We start from the raw sequence: 14,872 nt of genomic DNA, 5'->3' as shown, positions 1-14,872 counted from the left end.
GTTTAGAAGACTTTGCTGTCATCTGGGACATGAAACTCAATACTAAAGAAATACTAAAGAAAATATTAAATGCTAACACATACAATGGAAAGAGACATATTTAAGTACTTTTACTTGGTTAATTTAATTAATTTCTGGGATTTAAATAATTTCTGGGATTATTCTGAGTCTCAGTTAGTAAACTTGTAGTGTTGTTATAACTTTTCTAAATCGATAGGAATGAAAAAATAACTTCAGACTGGAAAGTAATACATAAAAAGAACTCAACTATAGGGGTGTCCCAAGATGGGACCAAGATATAGGGCCATGTTACAGTGTTACAATTAGGAAGTGAATTTTCTTTTTTGTATTCTTTTTTAAATAAGTTTCTACACCAGAGCACAAAAAATGATGGCATTTTAGAAAATTGGATAATGAATCCAAGTGATTGTTTTTGTTATAGCAAACCAAAGTGATCTTCAAAGAAACCAAGTCATCCCTTTTGAATACCTGGCCTTTATCTGTATAGATCTTTGAAAACCAGCAGAGCACTGACTTTTTCATGTGAAACAGTGGAGCTACACGGTTTTTATAGGATTTAATATCAAGTGATCAACCATCATGTGTTGTTTTTATTACATCCTATAAAAATGACACAAACCATCTCACTTGACATTTCTTTAATACAATTTCAAAATGTGCTTAAATATGAGTATAAATATATAAATATATGTAATTGGTATTTACATGCTGAACACAATACAAATCACAGACAGGCATATAACTGCCTCCAGCTAGTGGCAATATTCTGCAGTGAATCAGATTAAAGTATACCCCCAGAGAAAGAGGTAGATTTTCCCTTTTACCTTTTTAGACCAGCAGAATAAACATATCTTACACAACAGTTATAAAAGTCACTGTCAATATTGAACTAAAACAAGAATTCAAAACAAATATGTCATGGACAATCCAGTTTCATAGACTACAGAACAAAATACATTTGCAAGGCTGTAGCTGAATGAATGAACCTATAAATTTGGTGTTTGTAGTTGATGAGAGAGAGAGAGAGAGAGAGAGAGAGAGAGAGAGAGAGAGAGAGAAAGATAGGTTCCTGATTGCAAATGATTCTGTACTCCAAGCAAGCAGCAGGTTCCTTCCACTCTGTTTTTTCCTCAATGAAATTGCCAGCTCCCTTCAGCTATCCTTTACACTCTACCTTTTTATATCTCTCCATGCCTGGCCTCCAGGCCAAGTGATGAAGACCTTGGAGAACCTGTGGAATAACGGCCTTTTACCGCACCCTGCCATTGCTGAATATACAACCCTATGGAAACAATAGAGGTCTCTCAGAATCAGCTCTATCTGAACATACTGAAAAAAAGCATCACCTGTGTCAGTGAGCGTACTCTTTGTTGTCTCCTGTATCACAGATAAAAGATCCTTTAGTGAATATCAACAATTTATAAAAACATACCATCCCTCACTGACGATTAGGCTATCATGCCTTGCTCTTGGATAATTCTTCAAGCTTAATAAATATAACTGATGATGACTCATTCCTTAATATCTAATTTCAACCCCTCGCCTGGCTGGCCAACATAATTTCCTTGAATGAGCTCCCAGTTTGAGTTACCCCTATTGTCTACCACTCCTGGTCTCTGTAGTCTTTTCTATCAAAACAATTCCTCTCTGCACTTAATTTGAAGCAGTATTCTGGCCTAAAAGTAGCGTTTAATATGTTATCTGTGAAGTTAAGTAGTATTTTGTAGTGTAGCATTACAGCCCTCAGCCTCATCACTTTGACAGATTTCACTATTTTGTATCTGTTTTGTTATCTTTCATCCATAAATGTTCTCACATTGCAATACCCAGCATGCATTACGCAAATTCAAATAATTATTGGGAATCTCCTCTTTGGCAATAAAGAAATGCACTGATATAGAGACAAATTATGATATAGAGACAAAGATATGATAATTTGCTTCCTATTAATATTTGTAGCATAAGAGACATTCTGTGCATATACAACACTCCTGAATAAAAAGAAGAGTTGTTTTGGTGAAGACAGACATTCAGATATAATACAATGTGAAGGCAGCGTTAAATGCATGACAGAATTTACGTCCAACAAAGGCGCTACATTTGAGACCAAAATAGTGACATGTGACTAAAGATACAATCAGTTGTAGTGGGAGTCTACAAATCTACTTTATAATGGCTTAAACATATGACATATCAGAGACATTATGAAGGAGGAGACAGGATGCTGTTTAAAATGTGAATGGGAAAGCTCATAACACTCACCATGGCATCTGTTTACAGGTAAAATCCTGCCCATCAAAAAAAGACTTGCTGGTAAAACTGTTAGCGGGGAAGGCCCCCCTCATTATTGGGATCTGTACAAGTGCAGTAGCTAGAACAACCCAATTGAATTATTAGAGCCCAAAGCTACGAACAGCGTTTTTTTTGTCTTTTTTTTTTTTTTTAATAAGATGTTTATCAGAGACATGGGGTCTGGTGTTGCATGACTGGAAATAACTATCCAGTGACATTGCCAAGATGGCCACCAACATACTTCTCTATAAGGACTTTAGACACATTCTACAGAGTCGAGTGAGGCACTTGTCAGCATGAAACACTCCTAAAAAAATAAAAACATAACAATAACCAAAAACAGCTCAACAAAAATACACTGTCTTTTCAAGTATCACCTATCAAGGTTATGTTTCTCATACCAATGCTATTCTTATCATCCTTTTTGTCTACTTAATGTTGTTTCTTTTGCTGCACAAGAAGGTTTTAAGCACCAGATGCACTGTTTCATGGAATCAATTTCAGCCTGATCAATAATGTTTCACTCCAGAATTAAAGCATTAACCTCTATCTGGACCATCATTCTACAAATAGCAGACAAGATTCTTCTTACTACTGGTCTCACATTACTACTGGTCTCAAGGGAACTCTTTTCCGACCAACCATATGGGCAAACAAACCACCTCCCTGCCAGATATTTTCATCTGTAAAGTAAGAGGCTTTGACACATACTTTTCCAATGTCCAAAACACATGAACAAGATTCACAAGAGTTCACAAACCAATTCTCTGATTCAAAGGCAGAGACTACAGAAAATACTGTATTGATGGCTAGGAAAAGCCAATGCTGTGACAAACCTGTCTGCTCCATTACTCTGATCCTTTTATCAATCAACAACTGAGTGGTCTGAGGTAATTCTCTCTTCAAATGGAGAGAATCCAGAGACTGTATAATGATAGGTATTTCCGTCACGAAAATGGATGTGAAATGCAGCCGTTGTGGGGGCCAGGCTGGGGCAATCGTAGTGCTGAAGGGGTTTATGAGTTGGGAGAGTGGAAGATAGGGGTATAGGAGGGGGGCAGCATGGAACACTTCCCCCCTCAGGTCTGTAATGACAAAGTTATGGGGCTTAGCTTGAATGGAAAAGCTGACACTGGCCAACGGGTCTGTAGAGAGAGAAGACAGAGAAATCGGGGTGAGAAAATACTGTACATACTTGAGTCCCATTTGCTCAAGGCACTGAATGGGAGGAAACTCTGATGAAAGTTCTGACATCTGGCGTCCCCCTTTGGGTGTTTTTTTTCTCATATTTCCTCCAGTAATCGCATTTCTCTGTGAGGGAGGAAATGAAGTCTTGTCTCTGGAGACAAAACTTACTTTTTCAAACACTAAACAACAGAGCTTTGGCCCATGGGTTTGTCACTAGAGCTATGTCCTCATAATAGTCCTCCTTGGTAGTTTTCCCAACAAAGCAGCTCTGTCTGCTGTTCTTGCAGATCCTGAGAGTTAACAACCAAAGAAAAGTGAATGCAAACAGAATGAGTTTTGGTAGACAAAACAAGAGTCTGCTGAAAATCCACCAGTCTGACATCTGCAAACTCTGACAGAGGATGAGCACAGACAGCAGGTGTCATGCTCGCTCTCTTCCATCTTCCTGGCCTCACACTTGTCTACTTCTGACACAAAGATACACTCACACACATTTCCGACCTCTCCAGCTTATGCCCTCTCTCCCTCCTCATCCACAGCTGCCAGTAAGGACTAGTGGACCCTCAGCTCAGGTTCCACTCTCCTGTTGTGTAAAAAAGCTCACACATTGCTACGGTGTCACAGGATGGGAGAATGACGTGCAATGGTGACGGGGTTGCACTCCTCTTTCGACACGGTGTCCAGTTGCCCTCTCTGGCCCACTTCTTTGGTACTAGTGAGGAGCAGCCACATGGCCTGACGGCAGGAATGCCAGGGACTGACGGCGGTGTTGACGGCAGCAGTGGCTCCAGCAATGGCTTGGTGTTTCAGACCACGAGTGTTAAGTGTCCTGTATGTGTGTGCGCACAATTGTTTGTGTCCTCTTCTGAGTTGTTTTGATACTAGACACCTGCTGAGTAGCAGTAAATTGTGCGTGTGACTCCAGCAAACCCTCAATCCTGTCCGGTGGGCTCCACTGCTCCCTGGAGTGATGTTCTGAACACAGCGTCCATCTGCACTCTTTAAGCATTCTTGCTACCTGAGTGGAAAAGTGGACCAAAAAAATGTTTAAAGAGGATGAGATGGCTTTTTCAGGGCTAAGAGCCTCCCCTGTACTCCGAATCCAGAGTGTCTTCCTCGTTTAGATCTCTGCTCAAAGGGGACACTGCTCGCCAGTAAAGGGACCTCCTTCCTTCTTTTTCCTGCGTTTCTTCTTGTGGGCTGTCCAGCAGGCAGTGGCCATCAGCACCAGAACCAGTCCAACAATCAGCAGAACCACAGACACCACTTTAGTCTGAGGAAGGTCGTTGTAGGTGTAGGTTACACTGGTGCCAGCCACCCCAATCACCAGCGAGATAATGCCGAAAGGGAAGATGCAGCGGTACCAGGATTTCTCCATGCCCCCTGTAGCCTGCGAGAGTCTTTCTAGAGAAGACAGAACCTCTGGGACTTTGGCTGCACCCTCCTGAGATTGGCCTTCCTGGCTGAGAGTGCCAGGGGGCTGCGGCTGGCAAACCAGATGCCCCGTGGTGCAGCCCATCTTAAAAGTTGGAAAGCCGTGGGGCTAAAACCCCTCTGCAGTGGGACTGCCTCTGCTGCTCTTGGAAGCCAGCGCTGGTTTGACAACAAATAGACAAAGCCCAGACCTAAATAGACTGAGAGGGAAAAGCGAGAAGTGCAAGATCACAAAAGAGAGAAATCCACTCACAGCCCCCGTCTATTTCTGCTGTCCTGTGATACGGTGCTCTGCATTGTGAATCATCAGCAGCAGCACACTGAACTCTATCCAACTGGTCTGTGTGTGGGTATATAATGTGCTAATGGCAGGAGGTGGAGAAGAAGACCAGTGAGGGGGCAGGACAGACAAGATGATTGGCTGCAGTAGCAGTGTGACGTCAAATCCCAGAGTGAGAGGAAGGGAGGGTGGAAATTAACCATTCCAAAGCCATATCTCCCCGAGCATGTTCCTGTGCTTTTGAGGGTCTTTGCAGCTATCTTCCTATTGGAAAAAGGAGAATGAATATGTCCCAGAGGAAAAGGAGCAACCTGTACAAATGTGTGATTACACAAAATATGCAAAAATATTGTGTTAAGTCTTAAATCCCCAACATTGTTTTGTCTTTGCTTGGGACTGAACACTGGGGATTCCATGTGAGAGCGTAATTTTGCTTTGTCTATTACTACAACACAGCGCTGCACAGCTGAGCTCTCCATCCTCCCACTGTGGCTGCTTAATCCCTTCATGCCTCACACACACACGCGCCCACACACCCTCACCCACCCACGCTGCAGCACACAAAGGCAGACTGCCAAATGCTTGTAAAACGGCTCCGTATGGACATCCATGTGTAGTTCTATCAACTCTCTACTCTATGTGGACTCTCAGAGGATTCTACCCCCCCCCCCCCGAAAAAGGAAAAATCAATTCAGAGACACATTACAGCTAAGAACCTCACATAAGAACAAGTGTCAGAGTTACTGATGCCAAAGAATTTGGGAATTATAACCCTCAGCATGAATTGTTACATTAATTTTCCACCAGGTTACACTGAAGAGTATTGACAAACACATGCACTACCAATTACATTCTGTATGTATGACTTATAGACTGTGTATATAAATCTATATATTATATATATGTATATAATATAAATGTATATTGATCTAAGAAGTAAAGCTCACATGAACAAGTTGCAGCATGTTGCATTAAATTTTTTTTGCTGTTTTCAACATAGAAAATGCCTGCAAAAACACAAATAAATGTGCATAGTTTTTGTTGTAGATTGATCTGGACTGAAACTGTGAGGTAATCTTAGTTCAAGTGGAGAACATAAAAGTTATTGGTTTGATCTACTGACAAAAAGCCCACATTCAGCAGCTTCTTATGAATAGTACTTTATCATGCACAAAAGACTCTGTAGCTGCTTTAATGAAAGCTGGATTTAAACACACTCAAGTGAGTCAATAGGTTAAAACATCATTCAAGGACCTTTATTGCTACACTGATCCTGCCATTCTATACCTATAAAAGGCATATAAAGAAACTCTTTGCCCATTATATGCCCAGTGTGTGGACATACAGGAATGACATGGTACTTATCCATCTTTTCAACATCCACACAATCCACTTTTTTTTTTTAATCAAATAGTCACCAAAATTTAGGGCAATCATTAAATATAACTCAAAGAGGAGACCTCACATTTACCCTCTTCCTTTGATAACCGTTTAAAGACTGGGGTGCTTCTCTGGTGGGAGGCTATGTTTGGCTGAGAGGGCTGACCGCATGGCCGACTGAGCAGGGGGAAACTGAATGATGAACACAAACGCAGGGTAATTGATGACTGTGATGACTCAACGCTGGCTCCTTTAACTCCACGCCAGCAAAGCTGTAGCATGAAGAGGAGGTGTGGGAGGAAGAAAGAAAGACAGAATGATAGGTGGACAAGGGATGGATAAAAAAGATCAGGATAAGAAAGATCACTGTGAAAAAAAGAAAAAGAGCAAAAGGTGTTGAGGAGAAATGAGGATAGAGGTAAAATGATGGGTGAATTATCAGGGTTCTTTATAGTTGCAGTTCTTCCACTTCACCCAATGCTGGATTCTTTATCCAAAGGGGACAGTTATCAGAATCCCTGAATCTGATAACACATGCAAACACACACACACACACACACAAACACACAGCAAGGCCTGCCAGAAAAGGGTGAGAGGACAATCATGCCAAAATTAGATCAAAATGGACCTTTTAAAAAAAAATAAAAATTGATGTCATGACCATGCACAATTCATCACAGCAGCAAGACAAAATGTTAATTTTTGTGTCATCTGTCATTTAATGTTTTTTTGCTCTTCAATTACTGTAGTGGCAGACTTGGGGTGTTTGAAGGGCAGGGGCCCCACCAGCATGCAAAAGCTATGATACACCATGTATGATGAAACGGTCTTCAGTTAAGTTTAATATAATGTTTTTAGGCAATACACATTTCAAAGGGAACTATAAAGCTCTACATTTATATTTTACAAACACCTCTGGTGCAAGAAAGGGGAAACTATAAACATTTGTTTTACAAATACAAGCTCGTGCAAACAATGTCAATGTAAGCAGATCATATCAATATGAAAGCTATGATTTGGGAGTCTAGCCATCGGGAATAGTCACTTTTAGGTTTATTGAAAAAGTAATTAACATAAAACTTCCTATGGGCATTTTGTACATTTTTATTTTTTGCTTCTGCTTACTTTCCAAAACAACTCTACAGGTTAGCATAGAATCAGCTTAGCAAGGTACATGCTTAGTTAGCAAGCTCCTAAGTCAGGCTAAAATGTGATACAGCTATCTTTAAAAGCATTTGCAGTGTATACACTTTAGTATTTAGCAATGCATCAATTATAAATCTTAATCTTTTCAACCTAGAAGAAAGGTTCATATATTCTATCTGTATACTACAACCCCAAGTTGGGACATTGTGTAAAACATAAATAAAAATAGAATATGATGATTTGCAAATCCTTTTCAACCTATATTCAATTGAATACACTACAACGACAAGATATTTTATGTTCAGATTTATTGTTTTTTGCAAATATTCACTCATTTTGAATTTGATGCCTGCAACACATTCCAAAGAAGTTGGGACAGGGGCAACAAAAGACTGGGAAAGTTGAGGAATGCTCAAAAAACACTGGTTTGGAACATTCTACAGGTGAACAGGTTAATTGGAAACAGGTGAGTGTCATGATTGGGTATAAAGGGAGCCTCCCTGAAAGGCTCAGTCGTTCACAAGCAAGGACGGTGCAAGGTTCACGACTTTGTGAACAACTGTGTGAGCAAATAGTCCAACAGTTTAAGGACAACGTTTCTCAATGTGCAATTGCAAGGAATTTAGGAATTTCATCATCTCCAGTCCATAATATCATCAAAATATTCAGAGAATCTGGAGAAATCTCTGCAAGTAAGCGGCAAGGCAGAAAACCAATGTTGAATGCCCGTGACCTTCGATCCCTCAGGCGACACTGCATTAAAAACCGACATCATTCTCTAATGGATATTACCACATGGGTTCAGGAACACTACAGAAAACCATTGTCAGTGAACACAGTTCGTCACTCCATCTAAGTGCAACAACACCCAGAAATGCTGCCGGCTTCTCTGGGCCTGAGCTCATCTGAGATGGACTGATGCAAAGTGGAAAAGTGTCCTGTAGTTTGACGAGTCCACATTTCAAATTGTTTTTGGAAATCATGGATGTCGTGTCCTCTGGGCCAAAGAGGAAAAGGACTGTCCAGATTGTCATCAGCGCAAAGTTTAAAAGCCAGCATCTCTGATGGTATGGGGGTGTGTTAGTGCCCATGGTATGGGTAACTTGCACATCTGTGAAGGCACCATTAATGCTGAAAGGTACATACAGGTTTTGGAGCAACATATGCTGCCATCCAAGCAACATCTTTTTCAGGGATGTCTCTGCTTATTTCAGCAAGATAATGCCAAGCCACATTCTGCACGTTTTACAACAGCATGGCTTCGGAGTAAAGAGTGCGGGTACTAGACTGGCCTGCCGTCCAGACCTGTCTCCCATTGAAAATGTGTGGCACATCATGAAGCGCAAAATACGACAATGGAGACCCCGGACTGTTGAGCAACTGAAGTTTGTCAAGCAAGTCAAGCAAGAATGGGAAAGAATTCCACTTAGAAAGCTTCAACAATTAGTGTCCTCAGTTCCCAAATGCTTATTGAGTGTTGTTAAAAGGAAAGGTGATGTAACACAGTGTTAAACATGCCCCTGTCCCAACTTCTTTGAAACATGTTGCAGGCATAAAATTCAAAATGCAAAAAACAATAAAGTATATCCGTTTGAACATTAAATATCTTGTCTTTGTAGTGTATTCAATTGAATATAGGTTGAAAAGGATTTGCAAATCATCATATTCTGTTTCTATTTATGTTTTATACAACGTCCCACCTTCATTAGAATTGAGGTTGTACATGTATACATATGTATACTATATGTATACCCTGCACACTGTAGCATATTTTCACGGGTAGAGCTATTGACTCTAACACAGCATTGGCAGACAGAAAACACATGCAGAAAAAAAATACTACTAAACCAACAGAAAACATACAAGACCTGATGCTCAACAACACAGAAACGTTAGAGATAGCAAGTAAGTAATCAACAGCCATGAATTTCACCCTGATGGTAGGGACCAACACTGGCTCCAACGGTCTCATAGGCCAGCACAGTAGCACGCATATAACACATACATACATCTTTGAAGTGCACTATAACAACTATGTATAAATTAAAATCTGTCTTGCCACAGCGGAACCCATGGTACTCCATGCTCGCCACTCTGCATGGCCATGCCTCTTGTGGATCCAAGCAGTAGCAGGAGGCTACAGAATTAATCCCGCTCTGACATCTGAACATTTTAAATGAGCTGCGGTTATAACCAAAAACTTAAATTGATAGAATGGATGAAATTTGCTGAATGAATATTTTAAACACAGCAGTGCGCTTTAGACCACTCCCCCACATAATGCTTGGCATTGCGCTTTTTTTTCTGAAATATTTTATTTGGTTTTATATGTTGTATGTAAGCTCAGGTTATGATGCATATAAAAAGAAAAACAGACAAATATCAAAGGTGGGAAAATTAAAAAAATAGAAATAAAAGAAAATAAATGAATAAATAATAAAGAAAAGAGACAAAGAGAAAAAAAGGAACAGGCAACAAATTAAGTACATTAATAAGATACTGTAACAGCCGGTTATGTGGACATAGTAAAAGCCTTCAACTAAAAACTGACTCCTGCACAGCAACATTCTTTACATACGATGGCAGTAAATATAACACTTAAAATCGCATTGTTTGGGTAGAGTTACACAAAACAGAAAGAAAAGCTGCATGGTGGGTGGGGACATCACAGTTATCTTTCCTCTATATGGTCCAATATTGGTTGCCATATTCTAGCAAATACCTCTGGCCTATCGGTTAGACTGTATTGTAGCTGCTCCAAGTGGAGCACATTAGCAAAATCTCTGATCCATGCTTCAAATGATGGTGCAGCTTCCGATTTCCACTGTTGTAATATTAATCTATTTGCCAAAAGCACACCAAGAGAAATTACTTGTTTCTGAAATTTATTCAGACATAAATTTGAGTCTCTTATTCAATATTGCAACTAAGGGATCTGGCACACAGCTTCTAACGAATGCTACAGAAAAGAAGTCAAAAACAGACTTCCAAAACTTGTGAAGTCTAGAGCATGTCCAAAATTGATGAAGCAATGTTCCTTCTTCAGTATTACATTTGCCACATATGGGGGAAATCTCAGGAAGAATCTTATGTAATTTGACCGTTGAATAGTGAACTCTATGAACTATTTTAAACTGTATCAATGTGTGTCTTGTATTTATTGAACATTTGTTGATATTCCTTAGAGCATCTTCCCATTGTTCATGGGTAATCTCTATACCAAGTTCTTTCATCCATGCTTGTTTGAAAGAATTGGACTGGATGATAATGTGATCACATAAGATGTTATAAAAAGCAGAAACTGTTCCTTTTGTATTAGGACAGGTAGAAAGAATCTTCTCCAAAGGTGAATGATGCAGTTTGATTTCAAATTCAGCTAAATGTGTTCTTGTGAAATGCCGAATTTGTAAATACGCAAAAAATATGTGAAGAGGGAAATTTGTATGTAGTTTGCAGTTGTTGGAAAGAAGCAAAACAGTTGTCAATGTAAAGATCTCCAATAGTATTTAGACCTCTGTTTTTCCATTGCAAGAAGACAGCACCCTTCAGCGCTGCTGGAAAGACATGGTTGTTACATATTGACATACATATAGATTATCTATGTACATATTGGGCGCTTTTAAGTGTGTTTTAATTTGTCTCCAAATTTTCAGGGTGTTATGGATCATGAAATTGATGCTGTATAAAGATTTCTGCATTTGAATCGGACTGTAAGTAAAGTTAATAGAGAGGTATTTTGACACATAGAATGTTCAATGGACAGCCAAGAGGGAATTTCACGTTCTTTGTCTAATGGATGTTTTCGCCTAAAAGAGAGGATGTTTAAAGTGACTGCCTAATGATAAAGTCTAAAATCAGGTAGACCGAAACCACCTGCTGATTTTGGTTTACATAAATGCTTCTATGAGATTCTGGCGGTTTTATAATTCCATATAAATTAATTAATGACACTGTTCAATTGTTTGAAGTAACTATGTGGGGATGAATGCACCTGCGAATTGAAACAAATAAAGAAATCGAGGAAGGGTGACCATTATAATGGCATTGATTCTGCCTACCATTGATAAAGGGAGTTTTCCAAGCCTCTATGTTCTCCTTCAGCTGTTTAATTTTGTTCTGCCAATTCACCTTAATCAGGTTTTCTGCTGTTTATGTTACCTCAATGCCCAAATATGTGAAATTTTCAGGTGCAAGTTTGAATGGAACATTAGAAAAGAACTCCATATCCATCTTTTTACCAAGGGGCATCAATTCGCTTTTGTCCCAGTTTATTTTCTAGCCTGAGAGGGAACCAAATGTATTAATAATTAAGTCAAGCAAGGGAGTCATCGAGGTTGGCATCGATCTTAGGCTTGTGTGTAACTGCTTAGCCATGGAAACCCATTTTGTGAAGCTCCTAACATGCAGTTCTTTTGCTGATGTTTCACAACCCATTTTGTGAAGCTCCTAATATACAATTTTTTTGCTGATGTTTCTTCCAGAGGCAGTTCTTTTCTGGAACTCTTTACTAAGTGACTCAAGGATAGGCACTGTGTGCTTCAGGTACATAAAGTTATTATAAAGTTTTTGAGCTCATCAGTATAACCTATTCCATTACCAGTGTTTGTCTATTGAGACTGCAAGGCTATGAGCTTAATTTCATTGACCTGTTAGCAATGGGTGTGGCTGAAGCACCTGAACTCAATAATGAGAAGAGGTCTCCTAATGCTTTTGTTCATATAGTGTATAAGGCACCACATTACATTTTATCCACCTGAGGGGCATCTGTTTGGAAAATTCCCCACATTCTCACACAGGTAGGGACACCCTTAACATTATATTTTATCCACCTGAGGGGCACCCTTTGGGACATGTCATGTCACATAGGGGTAGCATAGAGGTCACTTCCTAGCAGCAGCCTTTTACATTGGAATGGCACCCATAGGGAATATTATTTTTGGACCATTGTAAGGGCACCTTACAGTGCACTGCATCACATTTTCTCCACTTCGGAGAGCATTCATTAAGACATATTATTGAATTTTCTTGGTCTAGAGGGCATATCACCATGATTTATTGAATGAAGGGGCACCCTAGAAGGCACTCAATCAGTTTTTCTTGTGTAAAGAGTGGCCAACTTGCTACTCTAGAGGGCACTTAAAGACATTTGTGCAACAAATCCAGTCGAGAAATTTCCTTACTACTAAATATTCCACAGTCAACTGACAGTGTTATTATAACAAAGTGGAAGCGATTGTGAACGACAGCAACTCGGCCTCAAAATGGTAGGCCACATAATGAGACAGAGGACTTTCTGCAGAGTCCATCGCTACAAACCTCCAAACTTCATGTGGCCTTTAGATTAGCTCAAGAACAGCGTAGAGAGATTCATGGAATGGGTTTCCACAGCCAAGCAGCTGCATCCAAGCCTTACATCAAGCGTAATGCATAGCGTTGAATGCAGTGGTGTAAAGCGCTGCCACTGGACTCTAGAGCAGTGGAGACGCTCTCTGGAATGACCAATCACGCTTTTCCGTCTGGCAATCCGGACAAGTCTGGGTTTGGCTGTTGCCAGTAGAATAGTTTGACTGCATTGGAGGGGGATTATGGTGTGGGGTTGTTTTCAGGAGTTGGGCTTGGCCCCTTAGTTCCAGTGCAGGGAACTCTTAATGCTTCAGGAGAACAAGAGATTTTGGACAATTTCATGCTCCCAACTTTGTGGGAACAGTTTGGGGATGGCCCCTTCCTTTTCCAATGTGACTGCACACTTGTGCACAAAGTAAGGTCCATAAAGACATGGATGGCATGATGAGCAAATACCTTTGGAAATATAGTGTATAATGATTAATGACAGCACAACCTTCTCTTCATAGCTGGCATGGAGATGGCAGGCCACATAGATAATTACAACACAAAGCACATTTTTGTCCTCTCCTGATTGTATACCAAAAAAGAATAATCCAAGACATAATAAAAACATGTTTACATGGTAGTATAAAAATGGTGTGCTCATCTGTTGTTGTTTTTTTTTTTTCTTCTTCACACACTGTCTTCGTTTCTCCCCTATCAGCCCAATCTGGGAGATACACTCTCTGGCCTGGGTTCGCTTGTGAGTCAGTGCATGCATGAGTGGAGTGGGTGGGGTTTGGAGGAGGGCACCCACCCACGGCCCCGCTGTGGGAACCCAACGCCACCTGTCCCACCAGTCTGGAGCAGCTTGTGCCACCTGTCTGTGGGCACAGGGCATTACAGTACCCCACACGGCCACAATGGTCTGGCGTAAATAAACACTTATAGCACCAGAAAACTAGTCCAGTCCAACTAGTCCAAAAGCCAGAGGTAGAATGAACTGCTTGCACTGCATATACTCCACAGTGGTGCCAAGACAGGTTTTGATTACACTGCAAAGAAAATGAAGAGTCATACTGTTACTTATATTAAGCTGTCCTGCTAATCTAATCAGTGCCTGCTTTGCACATCAAAACAATGGACTTTAAGCACTGGCACAGTGCACAATTCACACTTTATTCACAATTCACACAGTGCACAATGCACATTTTATTTGGTTATGAACTGCCCAAATGTGCTCTAGATCACAGCAGATTAGACCTTTACTTATTCTTTTTTGGTGTATTGGAGGTCAGAGTTTGCACAAAATAGGAAATTTGTTTTTACACCAGAGCTATAAAGTTTGGGAACCCTTAAAAACATAAATGTGATCTGTCATAACACCAGACAAAAACAACTTAAAAAAAAAAAAAAAGACATGCAATTATGTAATTTTCTCATTATTTTATTGAACAGTGCAATCAAACATTCTGGGTCTTAAGAAAAGTTTACGATCTACTTTTAGTAACTGTTGTGATCTTCCTTGAGCAGAAATCAAATTTCCTATGACTGTTGATTAGCCGCCCAATGTCAGCTTGGAGAATTCTGGCCCATTCCGCCACAAAGAACTGCCTCAATTTAGTGATGCTAGCATGCTTTCTTGGATCTACAATGAATGAAAGACTTATAATGCTTATTTAAACAACCACTATCTAGGCATTCATAAATGTTTATGTACACTACTGAAATGTTTGCACACTGTATGGTGAAATACTGTAAGCTAGATACCAGAAGATAAATGGTGTACATTTTTATAGTCATTCA

General features: G+C 40.0%; 1 protein-coding gene across 1 annotated transcript; it reads right to left on the bottom strand.

The window, feature by feature from the left end:
* Positions 1 to 644: 644 nt before the first annotated feature.
* LOC108431896 (transmembrane protein 100) lies at positions 645 to 5,272 on the bottom strand. The gene has a single exon (XM_037544986.1). It carries the CDS (start codon positions 5,018 to 5,020, stop codon positions 4,634 to 4,636), a length of 387 nt encoding a protein of 128 aa, XP_037400883.1. The 5' UTR covers positions 5,021 to 5,272; the 3' UTR covers positions 645 to 4,633.
* Positions 5,273 to 14,872: the final 9,600 nt, after the last annotated feature.

Source organism: Pygocentrus nattereri, chromosome 14 (genome assembly GCF_015220715.1).
Source record: "Pygocentrus nattereri isolate fPygNat1 chromosome 14, fPygNat1.pri, whole genome shotgun sequence".
NCBI classification, from domain to species: domain Eukaryota; kingdom Metazoa; phylum Chordata; class Actinopteri; order Characiformes; family Serrasalmidae; genus Pygocentrus; species Pygocentrus nattereri.
The sequence above is the reverse complement of the archived record's forward strand: the minus strand, read 5'-3'. Positions and strand labels throughout refer to the sequence as shown.